This window comes from Wyeomyia smithii, chromosome 3, assembly GCF_029784165.1.
Source record: "Wyeomyia smithii strain HCP4-BCI-WySm-NY-G18 chromosome 3, ASM2978416v1, whole genome shotgun sequence".
Lineage (NCBI taxonomy): Eukaryota > Metazoa > Arthropoda > Insecta > Diptera > Culicidae > Wyeomyia > Wyeomyia smithii.
This window is the reverse complement of record NC_073696.1, coordinates 166,399,085-166,415,197: the sequence shown is the minus strand read 5'-3', so window position 1 is coordinate 166,415,197 and position 16,113 is coordinate 166,399,085. Positions and strand designations below refer to the sequence as shown.

The 16,113-nt window shown below is 40.3% G+C and overlaps 1 protein-coding gene across 2 annotated transcripts in view; it reads left to right on the top strand.

Moving 5' to 3' along the window:
- LOC129727329 (C2 domain-containing protein 5) overlaps window positions 1–16,113 on the top strand; it is a 194,732-nt gene that overhangs the window by 60,157 nt on the left and 118,462 nt on the right. Inside the window, exons 4-6 of one of the 2 annotated variants that reach the window (XM_055685068.1) lie at window positions 15,459–15,545; window positions 15,603–15,763; window positions 15,825–16,009. In XM_055685068.1, coding sequence (XP_055541043.1) covers window positions 15,459–15,545; window positions 15,603–15,763; window positions 15,825–16,009 — 433 coding nt within the window. The remainder of the gene's footprint in view (window positions 1–15,458; window positions 15,546–15,602; window positions 15,764–15,824; window positions 16,010–16,113) is intronic. The other variant, XM_055685069.1, reaches the window with a different exon arrangement.

Sequence of the window (16,113 nt, the reverse complement as noted above, 5' to 3'; positions counted from 1 at the left end):
CACTGAATTTATGCTCCAGCGATTCAACCGTCGCATCACAGTGAAGACAGTTCTCACCGTCAGCTCGTTGGATGATTCGCATCAACCGTCTGTGCTCCGTCTTCTCGTTTACGAACAGGTAGAGGTTGCTACGCAGATTTGACGACATCTGTTTGTTGGCTTTGTTGGTCCATATTCGTCTCCAATTTTCACCTGGATATTTTCGCTCAACACGGGGCGTTTCAGTCCGTTCGAGGAACAGACGGTGTATCTGGTCACTCGAGGGATTTGCTCGAACAAGTGGGGAAGAAGGGGAATTTGCTGTGAAATAAACTTGAGGCATGGGAGGTCTGTGGGGGGAAGGATGTTCTGGTTCAGTAGGGATTGATAGAAGAGAAGGGAGCCACTCGCCTGCATGTGCCGATTTAACAGCAGCGCTTTGCACTTTATCGAAGGTAGTTGGAGCTTCAACCCTCCGGATTCTATGTCACGCGCAAGCTGCTCCATTGGGACGCGCGCCGGTAGTCCACGCCACAAGAAGGACCCTATGGATGCAATTATTCTTGACGTGTGAACGCAGTACGGTGGAAGAATTGATGCCACATACCAAATCTTGGACGTCGCAAAAGTATTCAGCAGTATTACTTTCTGCTGAAGGTTAAGGCTCCTAGCGAAAGCAGCCACAAATGCTGGGCAAATTTTGGCACGAGCACGTCCCAGTTTATTTTAACCATAGCCCGAATCGAATTGGTGAAAAATACACCGAGTATTTTAATCGTCTCAGTGGTTTGTAACCATTGAGCATTCAGTGGATTTCCGTCAACCAGCCCGACGTCTATTGCGACAGTTTTTTGTCTGTTGAGTTTTGCTCCGGCTGCTCGCTCGAAGCGGTCAAAGAGTTCATTGATGGTTTCAATCGCACACATGTTGGTGACTACCACAGATATATCGTCTGCATAGGCTACCACGAGATCGGGGGCGACCTGTTGCTCCAGCTGCTTGAGGAAAGGGTGTAGGTATATGACAAATAGTAGCATGCACATCGGGTCTCCCTGCCGAACCGATCGTTCGATGGGGAAACGTTGCGAAAGATGCCCGTTCACTAGCAGTCGAGAGAAAGATTGTTCGGCAAGACGCTCTAGTAGGCCGACGAAGGCTGGGTTTATTCCCAGCTGCAGCATGGTTTCGTAGAGGAAAGGATGAGACACCCGATCAAAGGCATGATCGAGATCATAGCTTATCAGCTTCCCTTTTCGCTTCGTCGCTTTTAACTCTGCAATGCGGTCTTTCAGAGAAAGAGTGGCTTCGAAGATTGAGTGCCCGTCGTTTGCACACTTCTGTGCGTCACTCAACACACGGTGAGTTTTTACCACGAGCTCGAGACGTGCTTTCAATATTCTCCCGAGAATTTTAAAGTCCGCGTTCAGGAGACTGATTGGACGATATCATCGTGCAGTGTTCACCGTTCCTCTCTTTCGGACTAGCACGCATCAAAGCATCAAAAGCTAGTGCATTCTAATCACTATCAGCAAACGAAACAGCCAATAGCGTGCCTTGTTGCAAAAGGATTAACTGACGCTGGTGCCAGTAACGTGGAACTGAATGCATATGAATAAAACCAGAGTCGTAATGAATTTTTTTTTTGTAAAAAAAGTATTGTTTATTGTTTCAAAAAAAATATTCACATATTATACAGATGCACATCTTATGTAAAACTCAAGCTCGCCAACATCGACCCTACCGTTAACTTCATTAACGTAGGTGATGTCTATTATGAAGAGTTTCAATATCTGTCTACGTTTTATTGGGCGTATATTTTCCAAGGCAGGCCGCATTAGACACACGGTGAGTTTTTACCACGAGCTCGAGACGTGTTTTCAATATTTTCCCGAGAATTTTAAAGTCCGCGTTCAGGAGACTGATTGGACGATATCCTCGTGCAGTATTCACCGTTCCTCTCTTTCGGACTAGCACGATAACCCCGTCAGCAAAATCGGCTGGTATTTCCGAAGTTAGGGCCTCGTTCAAAACGAGGTTTAGCTCTCGATGGATGACATCAAATGTTCGTTGGTAGAATTTCACGGGTAGCCCGTCGCTTCCCGCTGCTTTCCTTTTCGCCGATGTACGTAAAGCTGCCAGTATCTCAGCTGTTGTTATCTCTGCCATGCACGTTTCATTCGTTCGGTCGTTTTCAGTGATGACTCTCTCGCATTGGAAATAGGTCCGCGCTGCTACGTTTTCGTCTGTCGCTGTGTATAGTTGCCTAAAATACCCAAGCAGGTGGTTTTCGATGGCTGCGGAGGTGGTTAAAGATTCGTTGTCTTCACCAATCAACTCGGTGATGGTGGTTTTTTTTCGCCCAGCTGGAACATGCTTACGTAAATGCGGTCGAGTCGAGAGGCGGAGTTGTGTGTGATGTATGTAGGAGCGATTGTGTTGGGGTACAGCTTCACCCAAACATCGTTTAAACGTAGCTGCTGTAAAGTAGAGTGCAGGACAGGGCTATTGTTATGGCCCGATGAGTCGCACGGCCGCACAACGCAATTAAAATCACCAGCAAGAAGTATGTGGTCGGTATTGTGACGGAGATAGTGGGCAATCCTATCGTTGAAAAAACGTTCGCGTTCGGCGCGCATTTCTGAGCCCGATGGTGCGTAGACGTTAGCCAACGTTGTGTTGCCAATCCGAAGAGCCATTATTCGGCCATTTAGGCTTTTTTCGACATGAGAAAAACGGATATACTCTTTCAAAGCTATTGCTGTCCCTCTCCTTGACTGGTCAACGTTTGCGATGACGTTGTACCCAGGGATGAGGAGCTGCTCTGATTCCACTTCTTGAAGAAAGACGATGTCCAGTTCCATCGTCCTGCAAAACGTGCGGAGCGCGTTGAGTTTTGTGTCGTTGGAAATTGCGTTTGTGTTGATGGTGGCAACGTTATAGCTAGTAAACTGATCCATTTTTATAAACACAGCTCCTGCGCTCCGTCACCGCCGTTGTCGCTGTTGTTTTTGTCATCGACGTCATCTTTGTCGTCGATATGGTCCCGTCGCTTTAAGTTTTTACGTTTTCTCCCTGTCTTGCTGTTTGCCGATGCTGATGAGGCATCTGTCTCGTTACCATCTGATTTGGCGCCAGCCTGACTGCTGTACATTTCACAGCTGGTGGAAGGTTGTTGACCGGAGGTAGAGCGCAACGACCTGCTATTCGGTGGTTGACTCGATCCTGATATGGGGATTATTGGGGCAGGAAGCGAGGGAAAATGTTTCTGCGATTGCGTGTCGATCGTACGTGCTGAGTGTTGTTGTTGCTGCAATTCCTTCTTCTTCTTCGCTGGAGGGCGACTCGCGTGCGTCGAAGTTGAACTCGGCAGCACTGGTTTTGTACCTTGTAGCCTTGGTGCTGGTTTGGCTGTTGGCTGTTTCGTCGCATCGGCATACGATTTCTGCACCAACAGTTTTCTATTTTGAACGCAGGACGCGCCAATATGGACGAACTCCCTGCAGTGACGGCATGTTTGACGTTGGCCGAAGTAGGACAGATAAGTCCACTCCCCATCCACGAAAACCCACGACTCAATATTGCGTTTCACTACCATTTCCGCAATCCGTACCCCTGTCGAGATTCCTGGAAATTCGAACTGCGAGTCGGCGCCGCACATCTGCTCACGAACAGAAATAACGTCACCGTATGCGGTTAGGTAGTCCGTGATGGCCTCGTCCGATACGGCCTCAGACAAATCGAACAACTTCACCTCCACTGACCCGTCCTCCATCGTTATGCGTAGCGGGATCTTTTTTCCACCTTCCACTGTCACTTGGTGTTTCCCATCGTTTTCTTCGCACACTTTTGGGCCAGCGCCAGGTTGACCACCTTCACGAAGGCACATCCGAGAGTACGACTACACTGGATTTTCGTCACTTCACCCGGCTTTAACCCCAGTACAGTTTTTACGAAGTTTTGCACTTTCACATAATCTGGTTTCTTTGGCAATGCCGCATAATCACTGCGAAAAGTATTCTCGCGGCGCAACATCGCAGAGTCGCAGTACGCAGAAGCACACAGTGGCTCGGCAATGAACAAACGCGGCGAAAAGTAAACTAGCTTTAGATCGACTTCCTTAACAGCTTAGTGAAAACACGTCTGCTCGGCTCGGAAGTTGAGCAAGAAGTTAAATGTTTTGAACAAACCCAATGCCTTTTTGTTTGTTATTGATTCGATGATGTTTTTAAGTGACCGGATTCAAGAAAGGGAAACAATCAATTAATATTTTCATCAATTCATTCATGACCAAAATCATCAGTGATTGTTGTTGGTTGCACTGCTTCAACGATAGCAGCCTTCTAAAGAACATTACCAATACCAGTACAAATCATTATGACGATACCAACATCGGTTGAAACTTTTGGAGTATAGTGATTTGGAAGAGCTAAATACATTCAAAATACGCTAGAGCATGAAATGCGTTATACCCAGCACACATTTGTTGTACTGGTTCCAAACTTAATCAGTAAATGCGCTAATTTCGCTCATAAATGATCTGGTTACGCACATTCCAACTTTTGCGTGTACGAAACGAACTCGAGTGTGCATAAGGTAAGAATCGTAACTTTGCCTACAGGGAGTGAGCGTAAAATGGGACGTGCAGGCCACCTCTTTTTGTGATAGATTCGCAGCTATACATCGCTTTCGACACCTGGTGATCAACGATGATCGCTTCCGTTGCCATCCTTCTTATGTCGTTTTCGTTTTCGCGGTGTAGCTACACTTTTTCCGGGCTATACTTTGCAGCTTCAAATAAAACATTTTCAGTATCGTTGCATTGGTATGCGTAATAATGGGAAAGCTGTCAATTCGTTTTGTTTTAATCATTATCGCATTCGTCATTTTGTCTCATTTCCATTTCATGACGGACGGCTCACCATTGAAATTTTCCAGCAACACTGCTACAGCATGCTGCTATTGCAAACTTGCTTAAGTATAAGAAAAAAAATTCTCGTGGAATTAATTTTCAAAGTGTGATTTCTGCTCATAGTATCCTCGGGGAAGCCTCCAAGATAAATTTAAGCGATATCATTTTTCATCACATGGTTGAATTTGCAACAGCAGCATGCTGCAGCAGTATTGCTAGTAAAATTCAATGGTGAGCCGTTCGTCAGATATTCAATCAGTCTGGAGTGAATATCTTTTTTCACAAGCAAGGTAGCGCCTTGCGGTCTTCAGAAGAGTTTTTCGCAGGAAAATTTCCTATAAATATCATGTATTGATATATTTTTAGGAGCCAACAGTACATCTCTATAGAAAAAGTTTTGAAAAAGTGTTTTTTCCCATATAAAATCATAAACAAGCTTTAAAAATCGTGCGCGAATCGGGCGTTTCACCGATCGATCTGAAAAGTTACACAGTTGTTATAGGACCCATGAGGAACACGAAAAGTGCATGGGAGCGAAAAAATAACACCATCGCTTTTTTCCCATATAACCGTGTCCCAATCTAATGTCCATCTCGCAAATGTGCTGAAAAAAATTTACCTGACCCTTTACCACGTGAAACGAGAACCAAAACAAACCAGTTTTGACACATACGTGTGAATGTGTTGGTAACTTCCTACAGTACACTCTGTTTTTTTCGGGTGTCGTCAGGGACAGAAAAAGTGTAGTCAGAGACAAAAAAAGGGTAGTCCGAAAAGTCAAATAAAATATATACGGTGTCAAAAGCGTCATTTGAGTGTAGCTACACCGCGAAAACGAAAACGACATTAGTTTCCGGCAGAATACTGGGCCGGAAGGGAACTTCCAACGTTTATGCCTGTGCAGAACAGGTCGACTGATCCATAATCAGCCCCAGGTCTTTTTATTATATCCCACTAATACGCACGGGTAAAAGTATGCATTGGCTTTTTCGAAACATACGAGCAAAATAAATTGACAACATTGTATGAATTTGCAGTATTATAACGTCAGGTAATCACTAAGCTATAAGAAAAGTTGTGTTTTGAGCTGTTTTGAGATAATTTTGGGAACTATGATTGACCTGAACTTCAGAAACTTGAAAATAACAGAGCCCAAAAAACTTTCCTATAATTGTGGTTTGTAGGTTGAATTTGTTTTGCCGAAAATCTTTTGATGTTTGTCATAAAACTCAAACCAGTTGGAAAACTCATTTTGGGGCAAAAGTACGCACTAAGTGCCATTAACCTTGATGAAAAAATGTGTTTAAAAACGATGTTTTTGTACAGAAAATACTCGAGAATAACTGATGATATGCGGGTATGCTTCGAAACTGAGGAATATTATGGTTTCATGATTTTTAATAGAATCTTACAACCATTTCAATGGGTTTGTTGATATGCTTTCAAAATGGTCCTTCCAGTTCCAGGACCCAGTTAAATATATGTATGCTAATTGTTTACAAAAAAACTCAGGGAATGTGCGATTTTTTTTAGCCCACTTGACCAAGAGTATTCACTACAATGCTATCTTTGATAAATGGAATGGAGATGACTACTGCCAAAGGCTTACCCTATTCAATAATAGTTGCATTTTTGACACCGATCGTGGTACGTTTTTGATACTTGGTGACTTTAATCAACCAAATTTAGTTTGGAGAAACTATGCGCAAGACTATGCGATTGCAGATCCAGCTGAATCTGTTTTTACGCCTGCTAATCGCACGCTGCTTGATGGTGTCGCCTTTTTGGGACTCAGACGAAAAAATGTTGTTTGCAACCACCAATCGCGTTGCTTGGATCTCGTTTTCGTTATCAAAGATTGTTGTTCTTATTACCTTGTTTCGGAAGCACCAGAAACGATTGCTGTACTTGATGTGTTTTATCCTGCTCTATGCGTAGAACTGACTGCCCAATGGATTGTTGAATTTATGGACGAGCGAAATTGAAACCAACTGGACTACAGCAGAACGAACACAGTGTTGTTATGTGACCTTCTGTTACAAGTAGATTGGAGTGTGTTTGAGCAGTTCACCGATGTCAACTATGCCGTCGCCTTCTACAATCAGATAACGATGGACTGCGTATTGATTGCTGTACTCCCTCGTCGAGCTCCCACAAAACCACCGTGGTCCAACGGCGAGCTTCGTCACATGAAAAAAATCCGGGCGAGGGCTCTTCGAGCTTACACTCGGCAACTTTGCCCATTCTTGAAACATAGCTTTACCTTAGCCAGCAACAGATATCGCAACTATAACAAGTTTCTTTGCAATCTTCACGTTTTGGAAGTTCGTTAATACGAAGAGAAAACAAAATGGCCTACTTTCGACTAGTTTCTTCGATGGTGTGACTGCTACATAGCCCATTGATAAGTGCAACTTATTTGCACAGCACCTTTCAAGCGTTTTCAGTAGCACACCGATTAACGTTTCACAAATAGAACCAGCTCTGACCAATGTGCCATCAGAAATTATAAGTATGGACATTTTAAGCGTAAGCGAACAGCTCGTAGTTTTCGCCACCAGTAGAGAAAAATCATCCTTTTCATCTAGCCCTGGTATAATCTCTACGGCTATTATGAAAAAATGTGCCGATATTATAGCTGTTCCGTTTACCTGGCTCTTCAGTTTATCAACAGTGTTTCCCCATTGCTTCGAAACAATCTTGCATTTTTCTGGTTTTCAAGAAGGGAGATAAATGCAACGTAGCAAAATATAGAGAAATAACCTCTCTATGTGCGGAATCAAAATTATTTGAGACGATTGTAAACGAAGCGTTATCTGCTGCCTGCCGGAATTATATAAGTACGGCGCAATATGGATTTTTTTCGCGGACGTACCTTAGAAACCAATCTCGTAAGCTTCGTATCGCATTGCATAAATAATTTTAGCGCCAAAGCCCAAGTAGATACGATATACACCGATCTAAAAGCCGTTTTTGATGCTGTGAACCATGCCATCCTTTCAAGTAAATTAGAAAAAAATAGGCTGTACTCAAAGATTTTGCAAATTGCTGGAATCCTATCTAATAGGCAGGCAACTAGTCCTGTGTGCCGCCACGCCGCGCCGCCGCCGCCAACAGTTTTTCGCACGCTGCCGTCGTTGATTTGGACGCCGAAGAAATTTTTAGCGCGCCGCCGAGAAAATTTTTACCGCCCCGATAGTAATTGTGTATGCTGGATTTTTCTTTGTTATAGAAATCCCGCAAATCACAGCCGATAAGGGAAAACTCGTATATTAAGTACAGCGAAATTTGGAAATTCTCAATACTCCTCCACCCCTACGCAACGCAATTATGCTTGGTGCCTCACGCAGTGCAACACTTCGTTAAGTACCTCCCCTCCTCTGAGCGTGTATTTACAAATGTTCCCTTAGTGTAAATTATTTAAATTTGTGGAAATTTGATACCATATTCAAAAATAAATATTTAGACTTTAGTTTTTATTATCGTATGAAATCAAAAATATAAATGTCATTATCAATGATTTGCACATGGAGCCAGTTTGCTTCGAGAATATTGTTTCAAGTTTCAAACATCGTAACATCAGTTTATATGTTTATCTTTATTTTTTATTGTTATGCAAACGTATGAGCAGTCCGAAAATGTTCAAAAAATTTATGATAAATGACTAGTGGTTTTTCGTAATTCTTTTGGTAAAGACTTTAGTTTTCTTTAGAATGCTTAGTTTTTATTGGAGATTAATATGCGGGATTTCACTGGAAATTTTGCGCAAATTAACCCTCTAGGGCCCAATGCCGCCGTTTGGCGGGCCTCTGTCAAATCTCTAAAAAGCTTCAATAAATACTTGTAAAGTGTTTATAATGATTCATAGTGATTTTACAAAGGCCCGTCTAGAAATCAACTTGGGCACTAGAGGGTTAAATAGTTGATTATATTGCGCTGAAACAGACATTGTTTGTAGTTTTTTTTGTCAACATCGATTATAAACTTTTTGCCAAAATTCACGATGAATTTCATACCAATCAAAATTATCAAAAAGAACATTTTCAAACACGATTATATTTTTTGCTGATTTCTCGTAATTTTTAATTTTTTTTCTCTGTGTGGACTCATCACTGCGACCAGACACATTTGATCTATTGTGATATTGCCTAGGTATTTTCTGCACGCCTCACTCCATATTATTGGCAGTATCACCATTGAAGTAAATGATACGCTTTCCATTTATATCCGTGCTTACGTGTGAGAGTTTATCGTTTCACACTTTGCTCTACTATACCCATACTATTACAATTCCCTGGAGTGAGACTACACCTAAAGTTTCTCTCTGGCCAGGGTAATCCTAAGAGGGAAGATGAAGGAGCCTTATCGAAACCTCGTTCCCGTGCCAATATCGTCAATTACAATTCCCTGGAGAGGATAAATATTCCTGTGATCAGTTTTATTTTAAGAAAGACTTATTTTGTCAAGAGGAAGCAGTCTTATCGAAACCTCGTTCCTACTTTCAAGACCGCGTCACAATAACAATTCCCTAAAAAGGGATTTATTGCTTCACCTCTGGTCAGTTTTATTTCAAAAGTCGCAATAGAACTAGAAGAATCTGTGGTGTTTAACGAAGAACTCTATTCGAATGAAAAGAGTTTCCCATTTTTTCAGTTTTTTCATGGGTAACTTAACAAAATAGATGAAAGTTTAAAACGACCCTCTAACGTAAGAGTTATTGAATTTTCCCAAAGTAGGTCCACGGATAATCAAGATGAACATATCAAAAACTGTTTGTCTTTTCTCCCAAACTGAACGTCTCTGAAAATAGTATTCCTTGTATTGTTTTTGTTGTGGGCTCGTTGATGATCTTTTTTGGGATTAACATTTGTTCAATTGTTTGTTTACTTGACATCTTACCATTTTCATTTTTGTTTTTGACATTTTTACAACCCTGACGCATACATTTTTATTTATGAACGTTGAATTAAAAAAACCGAACATGAGAGTACAAAAGCACGCATTATGCGCAATATTTCATAAGTGGTAGTTAGTGTCACGCCGATACATGCCGCTGCCGCCGCCGCCGATAAAAGCCAACGGCGTCACGCCGGCGCGCCGTTCGCCGCCGAGGTAAAATGTTTTCTACGCCGCCGATGGTCGGCGCACAGGTCTACAGGCAACTTTATGTAAAAATCGGTAATTCTAACTCTGATGAATTTGTGAACCTTCCAACCCGGACGAACACATACGGTTCGCATAGATTCTCTAGGATTCCTCACATTGGATTCGTGAGCGTCCTTGAAAAGGATTCCTGAAAAAAGAATCCTTAGGAATGCCCTGTGTATGGCTCTAGGATTCTTGAATAAGGATCGTGAGTGGGAATCCTCCGAATCGTGTTTGCGATTCCTTTCACGATTCCGTCACCGTGTTAATCGGTATCCTGTGGATTCGTACTCAGGATTCTCTGCGTGTTAGTAAGGGAAGTGTACCACTGGGTAGTAATTTGGGCTCATTGTTGTTTTCAGTATATGTTAACGATGCAGCGATTATTCTCATTCGAAGCGGGAGATTGTTTTTCGCTGATGATCTAAAAATATATTCGGCTATCCGCCGAATAGAGGACTGTAGAGAATTGCAAAGGCTGCTTGATCTGTTCCATGACTGGTGTACGAGAAACCAACTGATGCTGTGCGTCGATAAATGTTTCGTAATAAGTTATCATCGTACCCAAAATGCAATCCATTTCGAATATAATATAGCTGGCATCAAACTAAGCAGGTTCAAAATCTAGAAGTGACGCTTGATGGAAAAGTAACTTTCAAGCTGCATATATCTACAAACAATATCGCACGCTTAGCCTTGGGGCTAATAGCGGTCTCGATCAACTAGATTAGTTGAGAGATTGTTTTTGGCACATTTTGTATGTGTAGGATAAGTACAACGATACACCGTGCCCCAATGCTGAGTCGAGAAAATTTCCAGCTCGAAAAGATCCTCGACTCGATCGGGAATCGAACCCGATGTCACAACCGTGTGGGAGAGCTAGCCGACCGACATCACTAACCACTGAGCCACGGGGACCACATATGCACCAGGACCAGCTGCATATATCTACAATTGTTGAAAAAGCTAATCGCCAGCTAGGATTTATTTTTAAAATAGCTAATCAGTTCGATGATCCCCTAGAATTTGCCAGTGTTGTTTGGTGCCCGTATCAAGCATGTTGTATGGACAGAATAGAGAGCGTTCAGCGGAAATTTGTCCGCTATGCTCTACGGAATCTTTCGGGAACGATCCTCAAAATCTGCCTTCCTATGAAGACCGTTGTCGACTGCTTGGAATGAAAAACTTGGAACAGCGAAGAAGTGTGTCACAAGCTGTATTCATGGCAAAACTGACCACAGCCGAATTTGATACTCCAGATCTTCTGTCTGGAATTGGATTTTAAGCACCATCCAGAGTTTTACGATCGAGATCCATGCTCCAGGTTGAGTTTTAGTCAACGCAGTATACTGCCCATTCTCCAATTTCTTGAATGGTTCGTCAATTCAACCGGTATTCTAGTCAGTTCGACTACAACGAAGCTCCCATTCTATATCGCCTCAGAATTGAAAGCAATATGTAAAAACTATCGTAACTATGTTATTGTAAATTATGTTATTGTGATTTATGTTATTGTTAATTAGGTTATCGTGAATTATGTTGTTGTAAAATGTAGTGTAATGATATTGTACCTAATTGTTAAAAGATGGTGGGGTTTTTACGCACATTTGAGGAGTGTATTAAAGACCACTGAGCACTGTCATCGCTTAGTTCTTTTTTTCCCCTGGTCACACTTATATAAAAAACCCGAATAAATCCACCTAGCGGTGAGACCCAGCCTTTCTCATTCGAATTTATTATTCGTTAAAAAATATAACAAATAATAAGTTCGAATATATAATTTATGTTTATAATTTACACGAAGACTTAAAAAATCACTTTGATAATTTCTGCTGGATTTATTAGTCATTTATTTATTTTTATTATACCCAGTAGCCAAAATCCGACCTCAAACCCCATTTTAAATCCAGATGACCACTATTTGGTGCCTGATAATTATAAAATCATAAAGTCCATCATAAAATGGCCGAACATTGCCTAATCTCGGTATTTCGATGGCGAAGATGGCGACAGTTTCCAGTTAACAGCCTGAAGTGACCAAATATCACGGTATGCGGATGCGGTATGATACCCTGAGGCCAGAAATCATCTCTAGAGGCCGTTTTAAATTATTAGCTAGTAGCTTCCGAATATTGATGTTGTATTTGAAGGAATAATTGGAGCATGATATGTGATATTTGACGTAACATTTATACTAAATAAATAATCTTTCTATTATAATGACTCTTAACTTCGAACTTTAATCAAAGCAGCTGGTTTTAAACAGTTTTTGGGTTTCGTTTCTTTGTAAGTTTGAAGAACAACCTGTTCGTTTGACTCTTGTTTTGTTCAAATAAGTCGTGTCATCTTTGAGAGAATAGACTTTCATTATTTTTCAATTAAACACATAATGGTTGAAATAAAAGTCCGATTACACTGGTCAATACAAGTGTGGCCCCGAAGGTCAAACTGGGAAAAAACGAAAAATTGTAGCTTTTCAACCATTTCTGTGAATTTTGGTGCCCCTAGCCACCAACATTCTTTCAGAGACTCAAATAAGTATTCTCGTGAACATAACGTTGAAGAGAAGAACCCGGCGTACAATTATAATAGAGTTTCATAATTTTTACATTTTAATACATAACAAGCAAAGTTACAGTCTGATCATGATAAAATTATTAAAATTATGATAGGGTGTTATGAGGCAACTAGACCTTTCATTTGCAACCTATTTCGTGAAAATCGGTCCATCCATCTCTGAGAAAAGTGGGTTAGATCAAGCAGTCTTAGAACAATATTTCTTTTCATAGCCTGATTTCACATTATTAGATATAACGGACAAAGTTGATGTCCAATTACAATAAAATTCAATAGGGTCTTATGAGGCAACTAGACTTTCCATAAGACACTAATTTTGTGAAAATCGGTCTAGCCATCTCTGGGAAAAGTGAGTGAGTTTAAACAGTCTTCGAAACACGTTTCTTAGCATAACTTTTGAACTACATGTCCAATCATTATAAAATTAATCTACAAATGGTTCAAAAACAAGCTCGTTCTTTTGATGCTAATTTTGTTCAAAACGGGTGTGTAGTTTCTGAGATAATGAAGTTTTGTGATTTTCACATTTTGATACACAACCTCTAAACTAAAAATCCAAATTCAATAAAATTCAATAGGGTCTTATGGGTCAACTAGACTTTTCATTTGCAATTAATTTCATGGAAATCGGTCCAGCTCAGGTCTGAGAAAATCGATTGAGATTGGGAGGCCATTACACACACACACGAACGCACACACACACATACATACAGAAAATGTCTAACTAAGTCGATTGATATACGACATTCGACCCTTTGGAGCACTTTTATACCTTTGGTTTTTCCAGTGATTGCTATTCCTTACTAAAATGGCTGTTTTGATTTTTTACCTGTATACCCATTAGACTGGGACACGGTTATATGGGAAAAAAGCGATGGTGTTATTTTTTCGCTCCCATGCACTTTTCGTGTTCCTTATGGGTCCTATAACAACTGTGTAACTTTTCAAGATCTATCGGTGAAACGTCCGATTTGCGCCCGATTTTTAAAGTTCCCATACCACTTTTTCAAAACTTTTTCTATAGAGATGTCCAGTTGGCTTCTAAAAATATATCAATACATGATATTTATAGGAAATTTTCCTGCGAAAAACTCTTCTAAAGACCGCAAGGCGCTACCTTGCTTGTGAAAAAAGATATTCACCCCAGACTGGTTGAATATCTGACGAACGGCTCACCATTGAATTTTACTAGCCATACTGCTGCAGCATGCTGCTGTTGCAAATTCAACCATACGGTAAGAAATTATATCGCTTAAATTTATCTTGCAGGCTTCCCCGAAGATTCTATGACCAAAAATCACACTTTGAAAATTAATTCCACGCGAAATTATTTCTCATACTTAAGCAAGTTTGCAATAGCAGCATTTAGCAGTGTTGCTGGAAAATTTCAATGCTGAGTCGTCCGTCGGACAGTCAATCAGTTTGGGGTGAGCCTTACGGTCTTCAGAAGAGTTTTTCGCAGGTAAATTTCCTACAAATGGTCGGTGTGCGACCAGACCGAGCCAAGCGCCAAAAACATTATTTCCAGTAATCGGCGATCAAAATTTAGCCACCCCGTATGTTTCCTGCAGGCTGCTGCAGAGAAATTTTGTTATAATACCATTATAAACTGTACGAATGATTTCGTTTTATCAAGAAAGATAGATTATCAATTTTAACATTCACTGGTAATAAAAACTCAATTTTAAGAAAAATGGCGTTTGGTTCGGTCTGGTCGCACGCCGACCAAATATCATATATTGATATTTTTTAAGAGCCAACTTGACATCACTAGAGAATAAGTATTGAAAAAGTGGTTTTTCCCATTTAAAATCGTATGGAAACTTTAAAAATCGGGCGCAAATCGGGCGTTTCACCGATCGATCTGAAAAATTACACAGTTGTTACGAGACCCATAAGGAACACGAAAAGTGCATGGGAGCTAACTTTTATTTTTTGTCCCACCCTATTACCCATGCATTCAACGCCCAATGCAATGGTCGCAGTGGTCTAAATTTTATGAAAAACACTGAAAAATATATTTTTTGTGAGAAATGTGTTTTTTGACTTTTAGGGGGATGAGTCAAAAATATTTTTTTATTTATTTGAAAACAAAAAAAAAAAATATGGAAAACTAAATAATTTTTTTTTCTGGTTCGATTATATATAAAATTCGATTATAGTGAATTAAATCGGAGACTCTATATAATTGGTTCAAATACTGAAAATTTATGTTATTGCATTTTGACCTTTAGACTACCAATCACTATAATTTTTAGTCAATGTTCCAACGTTTTGAGACAGTTTATCAACTCCATTTTATCTTTTTTACACGGTTTCTGATAAATTTGGAACACAATTTCCCACGTAAAAAAAATCTGACTGTATTTGGTTATTCTAGACTGTTTTCTAGAAACCGGATGTTTCTATTGTAGATTTTAAAACGGCGGCTGAAGTCTATTTCCGAATTGCGCTCTTCTGGTTCCAAAAATACCTTTATATTATTTATTGTGTCAGCTCTGACTAGACGAAGTCAGCGTTCGAAACATGCCTTGACATTTTTGAATAGTACTAAAGGTTACGTCATGAAATTTAAATTTTCCGCGGGGGAAGCGAAGCTAAGTTTCCGAACGATTGTTGCAAAAACAAAAGAAATTCATTGATAAACCAACCGAGCTATCAGCATTTGAAAATGGACAAAAATTATTACATGTTTCGATTTTAAACCTTCATTTTACAACCTCCCTTAAAAGTTTTCCGAAACACTTAATTCGATTTAAAAAAAATGTTTATGGGATAAATCAGATTATATCGCAATTTCTATGAAAAGTTGTGTCGAAAATGCTTCAACAATATTTTATATTTCCAGGAGAAGTCAACCTCATCGTTAAAGTTGATTTGTTCATCGATTTCAATAAATTTCGCCAAAGCTCTTGTGGCGTAAGATTTTTCCATTGTATGTATTCTCGAATTAGTATTGGACAGTAATCAACCTGATTCTTTTTATTTACAGCACAAATAATTCCACATGGATACAGTGCTCAGGTTGTCCATGGGTTTGTGGAAGAATTAGTCGTTAATGATGATCCAGAATATCAGTGGATTGATAAAATTCGGACTCCTCGTGCTTCCAACGAAGCTCGACAAATAGCTTTTATCAAACTATCTGGCCAGGTGATTAGTGCTTCGTGGGTAACATTCTTTGTATCGTTTGACGCTCATTGTATTTTTCCAGGTGCAAAGAAAAATGGGACTAAAAGCTATAGACCTAGGGGCCAATGCAGTTATAGGATATACACAGTGTTTCGATTTAGAAGGCGATGTAGGCGTTGTCGCCCGAGGAATTGGAACAGCAGTAACTTTGGTTAAGATATACGAGAATGTAATTCATCATACATTTGATGACCCTCTCGCAGAGCAGTAAGTTTTTTTCCGCACTTTTGTGTTGAAAGTTTTTAAGTAGGAACTCGTGTGCATGATTATCTTAAATGTTTCTCTTTTCTGTTAATTACTTTTTTGTGGCA